Consider the following 18,711-nt stretch of genomic DNA (forward strand, 5'->3'; position numbering starts at 1 on the left):
CTAGGTTTATAGTTTATGCATAAACAATAAACCTAGAAGATAGGTTTATAAACTATAAACCTATCTTAGGTTTATAATCTTAGGTTATATCTTATATCTTAGGTCAGCGTGCTGTCCGATCACACCGCTGGCGCCTCTGCGCGTTGCCTCAGCTGGATGACTTAAGTTTACCTCAGCGCGGATCCCGCGCCTCCTTTCACTCAAACTAGACACTAGCTGACCTGTATGGATATTTACATCAACCCCCTGTGAGTAATTATGTTTCTTTCCAGAGTTTTTGATCAAGGTAAGAGTTTAAACCCCACCGCGGTAGCTCTGATTGTGAACCGCAGAAATAACTTGTTCAGAGGTGTTTTGAGCGAGTGGTGAGAATGATTTATGTTTGTGGACAAAGAATTTTGTGCGGCTTTTCCATTTCAACACGCTGTCCAGCGCCCGGCTCTATCTGCGCTGATAAAGTTTATGTCTGTGTTCCCGGTTGGTCGAAGCGTTAGTGGTTAACAAACCAGCGCTAACTTCATCATGCAGGTTCAGCCTGGTGAGGAGCTTTCGCGTTCGCCGCTTCGCAGTCACGCATCACGCTGGTTTTATATTTTTTTATTATTAGTAGCAGTATTTTTCCGGTTACAATGTATCAGACCATACTAAATGCTTTGTCCACTTAGTCAACCAGAGTTAATGCGCGCGGCTGCGCGGAGATCTGATTAACTCGTCCCATTAACTGAACCAACCAAAATAGTTTCTGTGTTCCCTTGTTAAAAACTCAACAGACACGAAATGGAAGAGTTACTAAAGCCACATTAGTAGCATTGAATTAAATCTTCCGTTTGTTGTGCATCTTTGCGCAGTGCAGTGGATTTAACTCATCATGCAGGGCCGGTCCAAGGCTGCATGAGGCCAGGAGCAGAATTTGATTTAGGGGTCCCTCTTGCTGCTAAAACCATCAGTACCACTTACAGCTTCTGTGTTAAATTTAGTGAAATCTGGGGGAGGGGAACTAGTTTCATTGGTTAATAAGCTATAATTCTAACTTATTATAAGGCAATAAGTTATAATTGCAGTTTAATTTGTATGAACAAACAAAGCTCAAACTCAAAGATTAAACTCATAGCATTAGATTGTAGCTATGGTAACAATTTAACTATGAATATTGTTCTTTGAATTTTTACAAAGTAAAATTGCCAGCTCCTTAAAATCTTACATATAAATGTTAAACAATTTAAAATCTTTTAATTTATGGGTGTTGAAACCATTAAATCAAATTTAGCAGCATTGATCCTCTCGATAAAAAAAAAAAAATTACATGTATATATAGCATTTATGGGTCCCTGAAGCCCTGGGGTCCTTGTGGAGCTGCTGACGTATTTTGGATTAAACAGAAGTGCAAATAATTGATAATCATTTTAATTGTATTTTTTGATTAGTTGTTTTTAAGACTAGTTGTTTAAATATTGTGTCACTGGTGATGTTTTTCCGTAACATATAATTACCCAGTAATAATTTTACATTTCCTGTCTATTTAACATCTTTTAACACAAAAACATGGTGGGCTGCCGGTGGACCGCCTCGGCACCCAGACCACCGGACTTAGCAAGTTTTCTGGGGGAAACCCTGAACTGGATCACTAAACCACTGCTTACAGCATCTATTCAGTGCAGCAGTGAGACTCTATCCAACCAATTGAGTTTCCTATATAGATGCCAAGTGTTGGAGTGTTAGTGTGACACTTACTGGTGACCTCCTGCAGGAAATCCAGGCAAGGCCGGCTAATTCCAGACATGCTAATAGACACAGCTACGGGGGTTTGGCCTTCGTAGTTCCTGGTGTTGGTGTTAGCCCCGTATGTGTAGAGCATCTGAGCACACAGCGCATCGTCCCTAAGGGCTGACAGATGCAGAGGGGTCTGTCCATCTTCAAGGCGACCAAGGTTTGTGTCTGCCCCCCTCTGCAGGAACATACGGCAGTAGGAATGGTTTCCTTTGATGACGGCATAGCGCAGCAGGAAACCATTCTGAATATCGATGTTGGCGCTGTGGTCCAGCAAGATCCGTACGCAGCTGGAGCGCTCACGGATGATGGCCAGCTGCAGTGGCGTGGTGCCTTTGTCACTAAGTGGATCCACCTCGGCCCTGAACTCCAGCAGGAGGCGTACAAACGAGTCACGGCCATAATGGGCTGCCACATGGAGCGGTGTCCAGCCATCATTGCTTTTAGCGTTGATGATGTCACCGCGATACTCGGACTCCAGCATCAGTCGGGCAATGCGAGCCCTGCCATGCATGGCTGCATAGTGAAGGGCTGTGAAGCCACCAATGAAGTCCTTCACTGTGGGGTCCGCTGTGCGAAGCAGAATGGAAACAAGTGAACTGCATCATTACCTGCTTTTAGTACTGAGGTGAAAGAAATAGGATTTCCTAGAACTCCATTACTAATTATTTGCCGTAACAGGTCACTGTTGGCTGTATGAAACATGTTAGAATATACAATTCCATTATTTTGTATTAACTAAGTATTTTGGGGCTAACACCAGAGGCTTCTTGTTGCCAGCTCACCCACCAAGGTTGCCTGGCCATTGATTTCCTAAGCAATGCCGCTTAATTCAAATCTCACTTCACAGACAGTCTGGACTTTCTCCCATTAACTTGGTTTCCTCCAGTAGAATTTCTACCAGGCCAACCAGCAAACAGAAAGTGAAGTAGTGAACAATGACGTTGATTTTCTGTGTTGTTTTAGAATTGTAATCTGCTTGTAGTTTAGGAGTGTCAGCAGAGGACGTTAATGGAAGTGTAACTTCTAGTCTCTTTAGATTTTGTTTAACATAGCCCAGCTCCATTTTGTCATTTGTTGTTACCGCAGGGTGAGTCAAGCACAGTTTGTCTGGGATGTGTGATTGATAGGAGCAGGGCAGTTTGGGCACATGTGTGAATAAGTTAGTCTAATTAACTTCTACATCTTACCATCTTTCCTCACCAGAGTGAACTACCTCCTCTTCCATTTAGACTATCATAAGTAGATTAACACAACTTTATTTCATGTATTCTCCTTTATAGATGAGGTTGTATTGTAGGCATTTTGAAACACACCACAGACGCCTGAGCTCAACCACCAAGAATATAATTTTGGCTTAGATTAAACATCTAAGCCTGCAGCTGCCTGGAATCCAGTAGGTACACAGTCTATACCGGACTACTTATCTCTAGGTATTCTAATGACTTTTCATCATCCCCGTCTCTCAATTATTCATGTGTGTAGACCTGCAGTGATTTGCTCTGTTAGGAATGATGATGTTAGTGAATGGCTGCATTTTCTCTGGTGATTTAAACCTTTTGTTTTGTTTTAACAAACAGGCTCAAGTGCAGAAGTCAGTTTCCTTTCAGGATAAATATAAAATTAATGTTTCTATTAACATTTCAAGGAGCTGTTCTAGGACTGATCAAGATAACGAAAACTAATAAAAACAAAAGCATCAGCTTCTGACCTCCATGCTCCAGAAAGACTCGGACACACCGCTCCTTTCCTTTGGCAGCAGAGAAGTGCAGCAGCGTCCACCCATTGGCGTCCCGTATCTTAGGCGAGTAGCCCTGCTCCAGCATCCTCCTGACGGTGCATATGTCCCCCGCTGCCACTGCAGCCTGGATCTGCAGCTCCTCATGGAGATCAGGGTTCCCTCTGCAGTGATGGTTCAGCATCCTGTCACATTTCACAACAGGAATTTTTACCTGTTCATTTTGGAAAAACTAAGAAATACATTGTGGCTCTCAATGGGGTTATTATCTGAAGATAACTTGAGGTTTTTGTCTTGCTAAGAGACATCTGAACTTTTTAATGTCCCTCAGTAAGATGCATCTTGACCACCCGCTTTTTGTAGCTGTTGGCAGATCTGTGACATAATGCTGGGTGGATGTTTGTCTGGATTGTTTTAGACTTGTCAACCAACTTTCTCGCTATCAAATAATGAACTTCATAAAGGTTGGAAATGGCCAGACTGACTTGCAGAAACAAAATCTTCTCTAAGATACATGATGTCTTGCCTCCCTTTCTGAGTTAAACACCTGGACTGACCAAGTAGTCTGTCTAACTTTTACTGAGTTGCTCACACACGCTGATTCTGAGGTATGCATTGAAGTAGCAGCGGCTGGAAGCTACTTTTTCTTTTAATTCAAAAGTATTAATAGTTAGTGTTTCATCAACTGCTTTCCATTTTGGTTTCATTTTTGAGAACCAGTAGGTCCTAAAATGTAAAACTAATCTTACACCAACTGTTCTCACAGCAACACCATCCACAACAAGCCTTTGAAGATACTTAGATGATATGAATTGTGACACCATTATATTTTGCTACATGATAAGTATTATTAATTGATTTTTTAATTAATTGAAAAAAATATATGCCCAGTTTTTTTTACTTTTTAGTTTTTTAAAATGTAATAATAATAATAATAATAATAATAATAATAATAATAATAATCACAACTTGCTAAATCCATCCAAATTTTCAACTGCATAGACCTTACAATAAATTTTGAGTCCAGTTTAATCCATTACAAAAAGTAACTTTACATTATTGTCAAACCTATATGTATATACACAACATTGTTTTATTCCTAAAAATAATTGGCTTAAGTCATTTTTTGACCATTATTTTAGGAAAGCAACAATATCTCAGTTTCCATTATAGAAGACAATATAACAAACTGTTTCTAAGGAACAGAGGATGAATCAAGTTAAAGTTAATTTTTAAAACAGGTTTAATCAATTTCATCTCATATTTCTCAGGGTTTACTTAACACAACAACAACATGATTAAAATCAAAATGTACCTTTTAACCAGCTGAAGAGATGGGCTTCTCTTAGTCATATTGCTGCTGCACCTGCAGATGTTCTGCTGCAAAATCAAGACAGATAAATCACAACACGAAGAGGAAATCGTATTTCACCTCTTCTTCTAATCGCCAATTTCTTCACGCCAGCACTGAAGTGTTCAGATTTATTTTTATATGTAGAACAACATGATTAAGTAAAGCTCCCTGGCTTTCCTAACACATTTTCCAGGATAAACCCACAAAAAGGTGGAGGCTTCTAGAGCTGTGCTACCAATTTTTTGCTTCAATTCTGATTTGTATGTCAAGCTGTCCAAAAACTATTTAAATGCTAAAAAGTTATTAGTAATCTTAACCACACTAAATCTCTCGATGAAGAAAATAGAAGAAACTCTAGAGTAGAACCTCAACACAAAAAGTTTTCCAACCTTTAAAATGAATGAATGAAGACCAAACTGGTCACTTCAGATGACAGGACGATGTGACCAGCCATCGGTAGCAAAGATACCAAAACACTTTTTCCGCTGTTTCTGTGTAGATTGATTAAATCTAAATCTAAAGCTGACAATTTGCTATTGTATATGGTTAGACATTATGTATAAATGAAAGGCCACATTGTACAAAGATATAATTAAAAAAAAGATAATTTTAATAATAAGAATTAACACCAGTAATAGGGTGTTTCCAAACTTAAGAGCAACTATGCCAGTTTTAAATGAGACCTTATTTTCTTCATAACTGAGCAGCCCTGAATGTTACACACCCACCAACTCACTTATGTTCTCCACGATATTTTTTATTTTATTCTCACAACCGTAATAATGTAGAGAATAATTTATTCCATGGTACCTTTACATTTGTTTTTTTCTGTCTTCATAGCATTCCTTTAAAATTAGAATAACATGCTGAATGTCTTAAATATCTTGCAAGGCATATAAGTGCATTTTATCGGTCTGTTGACTTTACATTGGACAATGTTAAAGAAACCGCCTTTTTGAAGAGATGCCCTGTTTCTAGGATTAGAACCAGAATTAAACTCAATTCTGCCAAAAAAAAAAAAAAAAAAAAAATAAAAACATTTTTTTTTATTTCCAGTTGCCCTAATCCTCTTCCATGCATTCCCTAGTGTAGTGTTTTAACCTTTAAACCTTGTGACTTTGAGTTGAACAGGCTGCAATGTGAAAGACTGGGAAAGACTGCACAGCACATGATGAATACTCATCCTGCAGGGTACTAACACACAAGACTGAAACAAAAAATAAATAAAAATAAAGTGAATTATGAAGGACAAATATTAAGTTAAGAAGTGTTCACATGTTGTAAATGATAAAATAAGCCTTTAGAACAACAAAATGAAGCAGAACAGTTACATTTCAAACTAAATCTTCTGTTTAAACTGATAATTTGTTTTTCAGTTTAAAACGCTGTAGCTTAGCTTTGGAACAACAAATGTTTAGCAACTTAAATGGTTAATGGAACAGACTGGGAAATTAACAATGAGAACAACAAAGTAGCAGTGTTTTAAAACAGGATTAACATTAAACTGTACATATTTGTAGCATGAAAACCAACTAATAAGAGTCCAAATGTAAAGGATATTCAGTCTGGACTTTAGAGAAATAATATTTGCCAAAATCCTCGAACAAAAGGCCAATTTAGGGATGTTATTTTTACCAGGCTGCTAGCTGATGCTAGTTAGCCAGCAGGCTAACTAACTCCCCAGCGTTAGCTCGTTAGCTTTTCTATGCCTTCAGGAACCGAGCCAGGGACTAATACGCAGCAGTGCAGTGGATTTTTCGATAATAAAGTTAATACTGATCATTTACAGTCAAAAATGGTACCTCTGCTTCGATAAAACAAAGACTTACTGTGCAGACGATAAGCAGCCGTTTAGCCAATCAATCAGCTCCAGGGAAGACTGGAGTTGTCAAAGCTGCATATTTCTGCTCCCTTCCGCTCAGATTCCACAGCAAACAGCACAGCTCAGGGTTCAGGAAAACTTCACCAACAACACCTGGAAGTTCCGTCAAAGTTCATTTTGCTGTCAAAATCGCTTCAACTACTAAGTCTCTGTGACAACAGTGTGACCTCACCAGGAAAAACAACCAAACTTCCGTCTTCTTCTTCCTCTTCTTCACAATAAGAGCATATGCAGCTCAATATGATCAAAATGAACAAAAGGTGATGGGATATAAAAGGTTATCCTTACAGGGAAGTGGTTTGGAAAAGGTAAAATGCTCCCAGTATAACAAATAAGATAGAGAACAGAACAGAACAAAATAAAAAAAAATTATTTTGTTAATCATGTTCGTGGTTGAATCATTGCATGTTTGAACACTTATTTATCTGGTTCTGAATGCTCTACGGCTGGGAGGATTTTTGCTCTCACTTTTTTTTTTTTACAATTATGATGTGGTACTGTGGCGATAAGGTATCGTTTTTTTACAACTATGAGCGACTGGTTACTACGGAAGAGGATTAGGGCCACTGGGGGAAAAAAATTCTGACTTTAATCTCAGAATTCTTAGAAAAAGTCAGAATTCTGATTTTAATCTCAAAAATAATAATTCTGACTTTAATCTCAGAATTCTGAGGAAAAAAATCTGAATTATTATTTTTGAGATTAAAGTCTGAATTCTGAGACTAAATTTAGAATTCTGAGACTAAAGTCAGAACTGCTTTATTTTCCCCCAGTGGCTCTAATCCTTGTCTGTAGGTTACCATCAAAAAAACTCATATAACCAAAGCTACAACCCTAAATCCCAGAGGCGTTGAAAAGGAGGCTTCATGGATGCAGAACAGGACCAGAAAGAGAAGGACAAAGTTCAAAACATCTCTTGTTCCATTAAGACTTAATGGCGTCATGATAGTCTTCCATCATGGAAGACTATCATTTAAACGGAGATTTAAAGAGCATTGACAGCAGACAGAGTGAGGCGGAAGATTNATAACCAAAGCTACAACCCTAAATCCCAGAGGCGTTGAAAAGGAGGCTTCATGGATGCAGAACAGGACCAGAAAGAGAAGGACAAAGTTCAAAACATCTCTTGTTCCATTAATACTTAATGGCGTCATGATAGTCTTCCATCATGACCAATATGATGGTCATGGCTCTCTAAGCATTTAAACGGAGATTTAAAGAGCATTGACAGCAGACAGAGTGAGGTGAAAGATTGAATTCTGTTAGTGTTATTTTTTTTGCCTGTGTTGCATAGATGGAAAAATCCTCCATATATTTGCACTAGAAAATGCTTCTCCCTCTTGTTTTTCTCATATGCTTGTCCAGAGGCACAGGTGGCAGTGCTGACATTTTAAAGTAAAAAAATATCAGCAATTTCAGTCAAAAAAGCCAGAATTTGGATCTGTTGACATTAGAGTTGCTTAAGTCCTCACACACCTACATCTGCATGTGGAGAGAAAGGAAGGTGGAATTGACACAACTCTCCAATGATAAGATGATTACTCTTTACTCTAATTCAAATATACACCATTTTAGACTATTGCACACAAACTTTTCTTTGACACATAAATTAGAGTAGAATTATTTGGAATGAAAAATAAGAAACAATATAACTTGAATATGAAAATTATTTCTCTTTCTCCCATTTCTTGTTACACACTCCCATCATTTGGTAATAGCTGATCAGGAATTGCACAATAAACTGTCCAAAAGAAACAACAACAAAGCAAATCAATAGTTTGGTACAATAATTCAAGATAAGTCAGAAGAAACTGCAATAAATAACACAATGATTAGTCCTTTTTGGTTTTGGAACTCAGTAAGCCTGACCAAAGTCTGCCAGGAAAAAGAAGAGCTAGAAAGTATAGTAACACAGTGCAAAGTTTTAAAATGTTAGGAAACAGAGTATGTATATCTTATCATCAAATTTAAATATTATGAGGAATAATTTAACAGTACAGAGAGAACTAATACCAATATTGATGACATTATAAAAGGTAAAAGATCTTCAAGTTGCACATTAATAAGAATTCAAACTGGTGCCTACCTGCCTCCAACAATCAGGGTAGGCAGAGATTTGAACCAAGGACTTTCTTGATGCAGGAATACGTTGTTATCAACAATGTGGGATCTAGACTGGGCATTGAATAATTCAATCTGTTCATGATTAAGATACAGTAGGTGCTATAGGGCTCAGTTATGATTCCCTGCTAAAATCCTACAAAAAATGTTGATATGAATGTAAAAATGAGCAAAAGAGAAGTTAAAAATATAGCTAAGCTGTATGTAAAGAAAAAAATGGCAAGATCAATAGGGTGAAGAAGTCAAGGTTTGCTGTTATAATATTCAAAAGAAAGTGGAAGAGTTTAGGAAAAGTGATAAAATTAGATTTGGTTGTTCTGTGCTGAATAGTGCAGTTAAAATCTCCAATAAAAATTATAAAAGTGATTATTATTATTATTATTATTATTATTATTATTATTATTATTATTATTATCAGGGGGTGTATTTAAATTTGTTTTAAAGATTATAGAGGTAGAAAATAGATTCTGAGCCATATTAAAATTCTCAAGGTGGCTATAATTCATCCAGTTGTTTGCAAATCGCCATTAGAAAAAAAACAGGAAAAAAAAACACTAATGCAAAGGGGGCCACTGGAACCACGTGGAGTTATTGGTTTTAATAAAACAGGAAATGAATGAGAAAAGGCAAAAGCAATGGAAGAAAGATTTGGGCTAAGTACTAGACTGAATAGAAACCTTTATTTTGGGGAAATATTTCGGGGGGTCAGTTTGAATACTGTGATGAAACAATATAAAAACTACTAAGGAGAAAGACAATAATTGATTCAAATTTAAATACAATTTAAGCTATACTAGATTTAGTTGATCTATTTAGAATGACTCAAAAAAGTTAGTTATAATATTTCGTTATCTCAAATGAACACAGCTGATTACTACCAGCCGGTGGCGGTAGTGCAACAATTTCGTTGTTTGCCAACCGCCAATAAACATCAAAGAAGAAGAACAAGAAGAACAAGAACAAGTAGGTTGGCTAAGGACGCTATTATAAAAGAAGATATTGATATGCCAGCAAAGTTATCTAAATTTGAAGGCAAAAGTATAGTTTGGGGAGAAAGCAAGAAGATATGGGAAATTAGGTGGGATAATAAAATAAATGGAAGACATTTATATAGGATACAAAATACAGTTGATGTAGTAAGGATCAGAGGAATAAACAGGAGGGAGGAGATAATTACGGGCGGAGTTTTTTAAATGGAACTCTGTAGTTGGTGTGATACTTTAGAAACTATGGAACATGTTTTTATTAGTTGTAGAAAATATGAAAATCAAAGAAGATTATTAAAAACGGAATTAGGTTTTAATAGGGAATTGAAATTTGAGAATGTGGTTGATCAGTTAAATAGTATTGAGGGGGAAAAGAAGATTTTTCGTTTTTTAAAAAAATACTGGGATCTTTTTGAGAATTTGAGGTATAGATAATATTAGGATCCAATAGATGGCAGTAGTACAACAATAATGGATGCAAGCTGCCGTTAAAACCTAAAGAAGAAGAAGAAGAAGAAGAAGAAGAAGAAAAACAACAAGAAGAAACCCATCAGTGAAGAAAAAGAGAAATCAAATGGACTTGATCAGATGTAGCTATGATACTATTTTTCTCTGAGCGGAAGGATGGATCTCCCGGAGAGTCCCGGGCCGTCTTCCATCAGAGAGCTGTCTCACTGCTACCGGGCTCTTCTCGGAGGAATTTGTCCGAAACTAAGCGGTGGTGAGGTTGCGAGGCTGCTGTTTTCTGGCGTTTGTGGACAGGTGCCGGAAAGGGACACGCAGGAAGGCGCTGAAACCGCGTGGGAGCTGATCGCCTTCAGTCTGACTCTGCTGAGGAAGATCTGCTGCGGGTTGTCCGCTCAGAGCCTGGATGGAGCTGTACGGGGCCCCTGGAGGGACATCCTCAGCCTTCTGTTTGACCCCATGGACCTCATGTCTCAGCTTGTAAGTAACCTACTGAGTGAAACCACAGACAAACACGAGAAGACGTCATCATGAAGAACCCGCTTTGGTCCTCAGGTGCTCCACTTCCAATCTGAGGATCAGGTGATCTCACATCTGGCTGCAAAGTCTGCGTCTGTGTGTGTTCTCTACCTTATCAGCACATCAGTGAGTAGTTCGAAAAAAAGGAAACGACTTTTCCATAATAATATTCTTATCTTCACGACTCCTGCAGTGCTGAGCTGATTCTTGTCAAATAATGAAACAATCTATGTTCTGGTGGAACATTGTAACAGACTTCTGAATGTGGGTGCAGTCTCTCTTTCTTCCACCTCGCTGTAAATGGGCCATTGTATAAGGGAGTAAATCTCTTCCAAAAAAAACCCTCAGAAATTGAGATTGTCAGAAATTTTGACCTTTGAATTTATTTATTTATTTTTTTTTAGAAATTGTTGAGATTAAACTGAAAATTTCAGATTTTTTTTTTCTTTTTTACTTTACTCATTTTTCTAACAACGCCTCTATGCTACCATACTTTTCTGCTGGTCTGGGGAGCATAATAATAATCTAACAAGTTCGTAATACAGGTTAAAAACTAAAACTGCCACATTGTCTGAACTCAAAGACCATTACACATTTTAATCTGTTAATTTTAAAGTCAAATATAGTTCAGATCATAAAAATCTTAAAACTGTGGGAAAAATGACACATTTTCATTTTGTGTAAGCAGAGCCTTGAAACACAGAAAAAAAATGAGAGCTGCATTCAGACTTAGGTTGTTAATCTGATGGCCAGTTATTAAAGACCGCCTGTTAAATTTGTGCATAAATCTTTGTTCTTTTTTTTCTTTTTTTTTTATATGCTGTGACTCCCACAGAGACATTCTGTCTCTCAATGTGGCTGGATTGCTGAGCTGCATTATCTCCCACAACTCTCCATCACAGCTTTTGATTTCCTTTTGGGATAAATAGAGTATATTTAATTTATACTGGATCGAGTTTAATGGTGTTTTCAATAAATTGATTCCTCCACTTTGTATCCTGCTGCTGTTTCTTCTCCTGAACCTCCAGCCCGGTTTGTGATCCAGCTACACAAACAGTTAATACTGGTACATTCTACTCAGTGATGATTTGTTTATTTTTTAAATAAAAACCTCTCCACCTCTCCAGGGCACAGTGAATCCTGTTTGGCAGAAGCAGTGTGTGCAGGCTTTCAGCAGCTCTCCTCCTGGTCCTGAACTTGACGCCTGCCTTTGGTCTCTCACTGAAGTCGTCAAAAAGCTCCTCAAACAGTCGCATCAAGGTACTTCCTGTTGGTTTCAGTACATTCTGCTTCAGTCTTCAGGATCACTTAGTTCCCTTGTGGGTATCTCAGAACAAGTCCTGCAGTATTTATTCTGTGCTGCACATTGCTCACCCCTCTACCAACCACTGAGTCTCTCTGTTTTTGAGTCTAACGTTGCGTCTGTCTAATATCCGTTTCCTCCATCAGTGCTCCTTGCAGAGGTCGTGGCAGCGTTTGACTGCAGCCTGACTGCTTTGTGTTCTAAGCTGCTTCCTGAAGAGAGGACAGAGGTTGACTTCAGCGGCTCCTGGAGAACGACATTCTGCCTGTTGTTGGACCTGCTGGAGGTTCTGACTGCATCGGGTTTCATTTGTGGAGCTGGGCTCAACCTGAGAAGCCAGAGGATACCTGCAGTACAGTCTGCAGCGCTCCTGATGACCGTCAGCTGCTGCTCTGACTACTTTGTGAAAAAGCGAATCCTGCTTCTGCTCAAGAGAGTTCTGCTTCAGAAGCTGGGAGAGGACTGGTCCCTGGAGGGAGTGGCTCTGTACGTGCGGGAGCACAAAGATTTGCGTGCTGACCGCTGTGTGCTGGCTCAGTGTGTCTTACAGGCAGTGGCTGCTGACTGGCTGCAGAGCCTGCAGGTGGAACGGGCCGTGTTCTTTGGAGGGCGAGAAAAGGAAGGCCTGAAACCAGATGGCTCCATGCTGAGGGCAGTCAGTCTGGTTCTTCTCAAATCTGTAGAGCTTCATCTCCAGACAGCTGCTGCTGCAGGTCAGAGTTCAGCTTTGTGACTTCATGTTGTGGGTCTGGACAATGGTGATCTTAGCACTGCTGGATTACAACTTAAGTTCTGCATGGTGTTTGTATGTTCTGTGCATGCATGGATTCCCTTTGCTCTCTCTCCAAATACATACATGCTTGGTTAAAGCTGCAGTTTGTAACGTTTATAGACATGTTTTGTTTGTTTTTTACATATTTGATATCATTTTCACTATGTCATGAGACACAATCAGTGAAAAGATTGATCTCCTCCCTGTGCTCCTACTGCCGTCTGCAGAAACAACCAATCAGAACCTGAAGGAGGGTTTCAGCGGTGTCAATCATGTACTTGCTGCTAAATGTGATAATGGTGGAGAAACAACTTACTATTCCAGAAAAACTGTTTCTCCGCCATCATTGGTGGCTGTGCTAACTAGCCTGAACACTCTGATGTCAGCAATAAGTTTTAGCATAGCTGAGAGCAAGGGGAGGGTGTGAGCAGGATGTACACAAGCAAGACTAAGACCCTCCTCCTGGCTCTGATTGGTTGTTTCTGACTGAGCAGTGTATTCCTGCAGATGACAGTAGGAACACCGGGAGGAGGAGCTGTTTTTTATTACATTATTTAATTTCCCTCTGGGATTAATAAAGTATTTTTAATTGAGTTTAAGTTATGCTTTGAATTGAGGATTATCTTTAATTCCATTAATTCCTTTTGCATTTAAAGACCGTAACTGTATCTCGGATACAGTTGCGGTCCTACTGCAGACTTTTTGTTTTTTATTTGGTATAGACCTTAGAATAAAATGTTGGAATTGGAAGTTTAGGCCTTTTTAAGAAAACCTTTAAATCAGTTTTGGTCAGGAAAAGTCTGATCTGTACTTCTCCAGATCTTGCTGAATTTCAGAGACTTAACAACTGGAGCCTAAAATCATGTGTACACTTTGGGAAGCATAATGATATTTCTGTGCTCCATGCAGGTGTGGACAGAACCTCAGAGGCTGACTCATATCTACAGAGTCTGTGGTCCTGGTTGAGGAGGTTGGATGTCTCTCAGACTGAAGTCAGTCACTCTTGCAGTTGGATCAGCCTGCTGTTTGGAGAACAGGATGATGACCTAATGGAGGCAGCCAGTGCATCTCTGCCAATATTCCTCAGCTATAGGTAAAACAGATATTAGCTGAGTGTGTCATTTACTTGTTTAATTGCTTTCTGACTAAATGATGCAGAGTGAAGCCCAGATTTATTCACAATCCTGGCTGTTAGATTTCAAACTATTTTCACTTAATTAAGAAGTTTGTTTCTGACAGGAAATGAGTTGGGCATCCCTCAGACCTCAGAGAAAAAATTATTTTTTTATACCTATAAATGTAAAAGAGTAACTTATAGATTCAGTTTATTAAAAAAAAAGCCTTGTCAAAAATTATGTTAACACTGGGCTACAAAAAAATATTTTTTTGGAAGTTGTCTGATTTTGCATCTGAATTAGGACTATTTAGAACCACTGAATCAAAAAATGACATCCATTTTTCTCAGTCAGGTCAGGTTTTTATTCTAATTTGATTTAGAGAAATCTGATCTTCTGACTAAATTGGTGACATTTTTGTGGCATTATCAGTTCATTTCCATTAATATTTCTCATCCAAAAAACGTTTTAGGAAAACAAAGTTTTCTAACAGAGTGTATTAGTTAAATATTGCAAACTGGGATTTCTGTAAATTGAATAATAAACACTGATAAGGGTAAGTACATGTAAACTGGCCGGATTGAGGAAAACCATTTGTGCAGGATGTGCAGGATCATGCACATTTTGATGTGCAGGATCATTTTGATCCTGCACATCAAAATGATCCTAAAACATTTGAAAAACACAAGAGTAGATTTTTTTGGTTGTTGACCAGTGTAATCAATGGAAAAATATATTGTTGTTACACTATTTAAGCCCCTTCTTATAACTGTTGGCCAGCTTCTGCTGATCTGTCTTTGATGAGATCCAAGTCTTTTAGGTTGGAAGGCCTCTGTACTGGCACCCTAATCTGTACCTGTCTGCCTTAAAAAATTACTTCCATACACTACCAGGGATATGAATAATATTGGGCTTAGTTGCAATCCAAAAATGTTAAAGTTGCCCGTCTTTAACAGAAAAACTGTAAAGAAAGTGCTGATTCCTTAGACGTGAGCGCTCCTTCAGGCAGGGAGGACTAACTCCCACCGGGACTCGTATCTTCCAGACGCTGTTCAGGCTGGGACGGTTATTCAGTGCTGGAGGCAGCCTGTGCATCTGGATGCAACCCTCACTGCCACTTTGTGCTGCTGCTGCAGAGCCTGTCCTTTGACCACAGCATCCTCCTCGACTTCCTCATCTCCTCTGAAACCTGCTTCCTGGAATACTTTGTTCGCTACCTAAAGTACCTCAGAGAAGATTGGCAAGGCTTCGCTGCGGCGTGCAGTCACAGAAATGTGAAGCGTCTTGCTGACGCTCATGGCTCTGAGCCTGGAGGTTCTGTCCCACCACTGGAAGGCTCCAGTTCAGGCATTGGGCTTCGGCTTGTGGAGTATGACAGTTCTGACGAGTCCAATGAAGAAACCTCTGATGGGCACAAACAGTCTCAAACCACAGTTGCACTTATGACGGACAGGAGCTCTAAACTGAAAACCAAACCCAGTTTATCAGTGATACAAAGTGAGAAGGTGTGTCCAACTGCAGCAGCCGTGTTGGAGGAAGAAACATTAAATGTGTTGGACAGAGCCGTCTTCTGCCTGTCAGAACTCAGACAGGTGGTGACGAGGCTGCAGACTAAACAACTCTTTCCGTACAACCCTTCATCGCTCCTGAAGCTTCTAACACAAGTAGAGAACTGTTATCAGAGGTCACCACTTTCATAAGCTGTTTGAATGAAAAATAAACTATTTTTAAAAACTTCACTGGCCTTCCAGAGTAAAATATTTTTAACTTGAGGTGTGTCACTTCTATGATTTTAGTTTGAGAGTCATGAGAAAGAAAGGAGCACCCTGTCACTGCAGGGTTACAACGATGGGGTGCAGCAGTAACTTCCTACTATCAGTGTGAGAATGAAAAATGACTGATTTCATGTAAAGCCTCTGAGTGTCCTCTCAAAAAGCTGAACAAAAATAATGGCACATTTAGAAAAACACTGAACAAGCAAGGCTTGTTTCAAAGTTTTTGTCTCTAACGCTGATTTCTTATTTTAACATTGTGAAGCTCTACTTAGAACCTTCTTATGATCCAACAGTGCAAAATGCAAATTCTTGCAATTTTTGGACTGGTCTTAAGATTTTGATCAGGAGTGTGTTTTTCAGCCGACGAGTTCTAGCTTCAGAGTGATTCAGCAGCTGAGATTGAGTCCAAAATCCGATGAGAGATTCATCCGTGCTGCAGTGAATCCGTCTTTCTTTAAAGATATTTCCCACTTCTTCCTCACATCGTGTCTTTAGGAAACCTTCGAAACAAAAACGGAAGATTTGGTACTTGTCGTTGGACCGTGTTGCTATTGCCTGTTCTCTTCGCCATTAAAAAGTCTTGAAGTAGGTCATGTCTGATCAAAGTGTTTATTACAAAAATGTTGGTCTTTCAATATTAGTGGTTTCAATAAAAGTGATTTCAAAATGCCTAGATTTCTACCTCGTATTTTCTTTAGGCAATTAGTGCAGCTAACGAGGTCGAGGGGTCCTGGCCCAGTGAAGGGGGCGCTATTTTCTATATTATCCACGGCCTTCCGTTTTAAATTTCTTTTTAAATCTGTGATATATCTTCATTTTTAAGAAGAATTTTCACTGTCGGCATGTATTTTAACTTCTCTCTTTTATTTACTTCAGCACAGCTCACAGTTTTTAACAAATTCTGGAGTTTTCGGCGTACTTCTAAATCTGCTCCTTAGTTGCATCTTTTTTGGGCCTTCTACTGCCTCTAGTGGCGTGGGGTAGTAACACAACTAATTTAATTACATTATTAAATCAGAATATCACAACGTCTTTATTATTTACTGCCTGTCTTTGCTGGCCTTGTCTTGAGTGTTGCTATACTTGTACTATCTTCCCTTGATTTGTCGGTTCTTGCCCTTGTCTGTCTGTCTTGTTTATTCATTACTTGTTAGAAACTGTGGAGTACTCACTATTTATCCCAGAAAATGAATTAGAACAAACTTAGAAACTCACTATTTAGACCAATACTTTACTTTTTAGTTTATTACTAATTTCAGAAATTGTGGAGTGCTCACTATTTGGACCAATACTTTTAGAATTACATTTTAGGTTATTATGCAGAGAGTCTCCTATTATTGTAACCCAGAAAAAAACATTAAAATGAAATTGGAATCCAGAAAAAAAATTCTTCCAGATCAGGAACATTTAGTTTTTATTATTACTTAGAAACTGTGGGATACTCATTAACTTATAATTATCTAGCAATCCAGAAGAGGAATTAGAACGAACATAGAATCCAGAAAAAACTACTTCCAGAACAGGAACATTTACTTTTAAAAATTTGAACATACTTAGAAAGTACAGAGGATATTTACTTACTTACTTATGCTTATCTAGAAACCCAGAACAGAACAAACTTAGAATCCAGAAAAAACTACCTTAGCAACTACTTTTTGGACACCTATTCTTCCAACCCAGAAAAGGAATTAGACCAGAGGATACTTATCTATATTTATCTAGCAACCCTGAACAGGAGTATCTAGTTTATATACTTTGGATCAACATTATTAGATTATTTTTCTTCTCTTGCTCTTTGCTTTGGTTTGTTATTTTATTTGTATTTCCTTTTTAATTAATGTAAAGCACTTTTCCCTCGCTGCTGAAAATGTGCTATATAAATGAAATTACCTTACCTTGCCTTATCTCAGTGAGAAGTGCACAAAAATTAATATACCTAGCTTGAATGTTCCAGGTTTTTTACTGTCTAACTGCCTTTGTAGGCTCAAAGAGAGTTATTTTGGACATTTTTTAACAAGAACATGCCTACCAAGAGTTAGAACAAACTAAGGGAAAAAAAAGCTTCAACTCAGGGAGAAATATATAAAACAGGCTCTTAAAATTATGCCTAACTTAATGTATCTTTGATCACCGTTATAAGCTCAAATACATCATTTTTAGTTGTATGAACAACAACATGTCTGTTAGGAGTATTTAAATGGGATTAGATCAAACTGGAGAACAAAGAGCTTTATCTCTGGGAGAATAGAAAGTGGGCACCTTTCAGAAAGTGATGCCTACTCCAGGTTGCTTACTGTGTGTATTTGAGTATTTGAGTTTACAAAGGTGATCAATGTTTTTAGAGATTAAGAAGAACATGACCAAAAAAGTGTTTAAGTGTAGTTAGAAAAAGTTGAGGGAAAAAGAACTTTATGTTACAGAAAGAAACATAAAATAGACAGGTTTAAGAAATGGCTGCCTGGCTGAATGTTCCAGTTTACTTCCTGTCTGAAAACCTCTGCAAGTTTAACATCAACGTCTTTAATGGATGCTAATGAGACCATGCCCAAGTTTTTTTTTTTTAATGGAGTGAAAATAGAAAACAATAGTTGTATCTCAGTGACTGATGCACAAAATAGACTGATTAAAGAGACTTGTGTCTGGCTTAAATGTTAAAGTACATTTACTATTTGAACACCTTTGTAAGTGCAACACCTTGTTTTTTAGGTGTTTTGCATAATATGTCTGAACAGAGTGTAGATCAAGTTAGAGAAACTGGGAAAAAAGAGCTTTGTCTGAATGCACGATGCTTTTACGGTCGTGTCTGGAGGATCCTGCCTCGGTTCTGGGCTATTCAACATTATGAGCACAATTAGCAAACAGCCTATCCATTTGTGTAATTTTAGAAATACAAAATCCTGTAAATGTCTGTATC

General features: G+C 38.3%; 2 protein-coding genes across 2 annotated transcripts in view; one reads left to right on the forward strand and one right to left on the reverse strand.

Annotated features, from left to right (window-relative positions):
- The window catches only part of asb7 (ankyrin repeat and SOCS box containing 7), a 12,086-nt gene extending 5,151 nt beyond the window's left edge, over positions 1-6,935 (reverse strand). The window contains exons 1-4 of the mRNA XM_007568224.2: positions 6,689-6,935; positions 4,821-4,885; positions 3,479-3,690; positions 1,732-2,337 (exon numbers count right to left, since the gene is read on the reverse strand). Coding sequence (XP_007568286.1) covers positions 1,732-2,337; positions 3,479-3,690; positions 4,821-4,858 — 856 coding nt within the window. The 5' untranslated portion in view covers positions 4,859-4,885; positions 6,689-6,935. The remainder of the gene's footprint in view (positions 1-1,731; positions 2,338-3,478; positions 3,691-4,820; positions 4,886-6,688) is intronic.
- Positions 6,936-10,344: 3,409 nt separating this feature from the next.
- On the forward strand, positions 10,345-15,761 carry lins1 (lines homolog 1). The gene is made up of 6 exons (XM_007568228.2): positions 10,345-10,793; positions 10,869-10,958; positions 11,960-12,092; positions 12,282-12,848; positions 13,817-14,000; positions 15,068-15,761. Exons 1-6 carry the CDS (start codon positions 10,473-10,475, stop codon positions 15,720-15,722), a joined length of 1,950 nt encoding a protein of 649 aa, XP_007568290.1. The 5' UTR covers positions 10,345-10,472; the 3' UTR covers positions 15,723-15,761.
- Positions 15,762-18,711: the final 2,950 nt, after the last annotated feature.

Source organism: Poecilia formosa, unplaced genomic scaffold (genome assembly GCF_000485575.1).
Source record: "Poecilia formosa unplaced genomic scaffold, Poecilia_formosa-5.1.2 Scaffold219, whole genome shotgun sequence".
Classification (NCBI taxonomy): Eukaryota; Metazoa; Chordata; class Actinopteri; order Cyprinodontiformes; family Poeciliidae; genus Poecilia; species Poecilia formosa.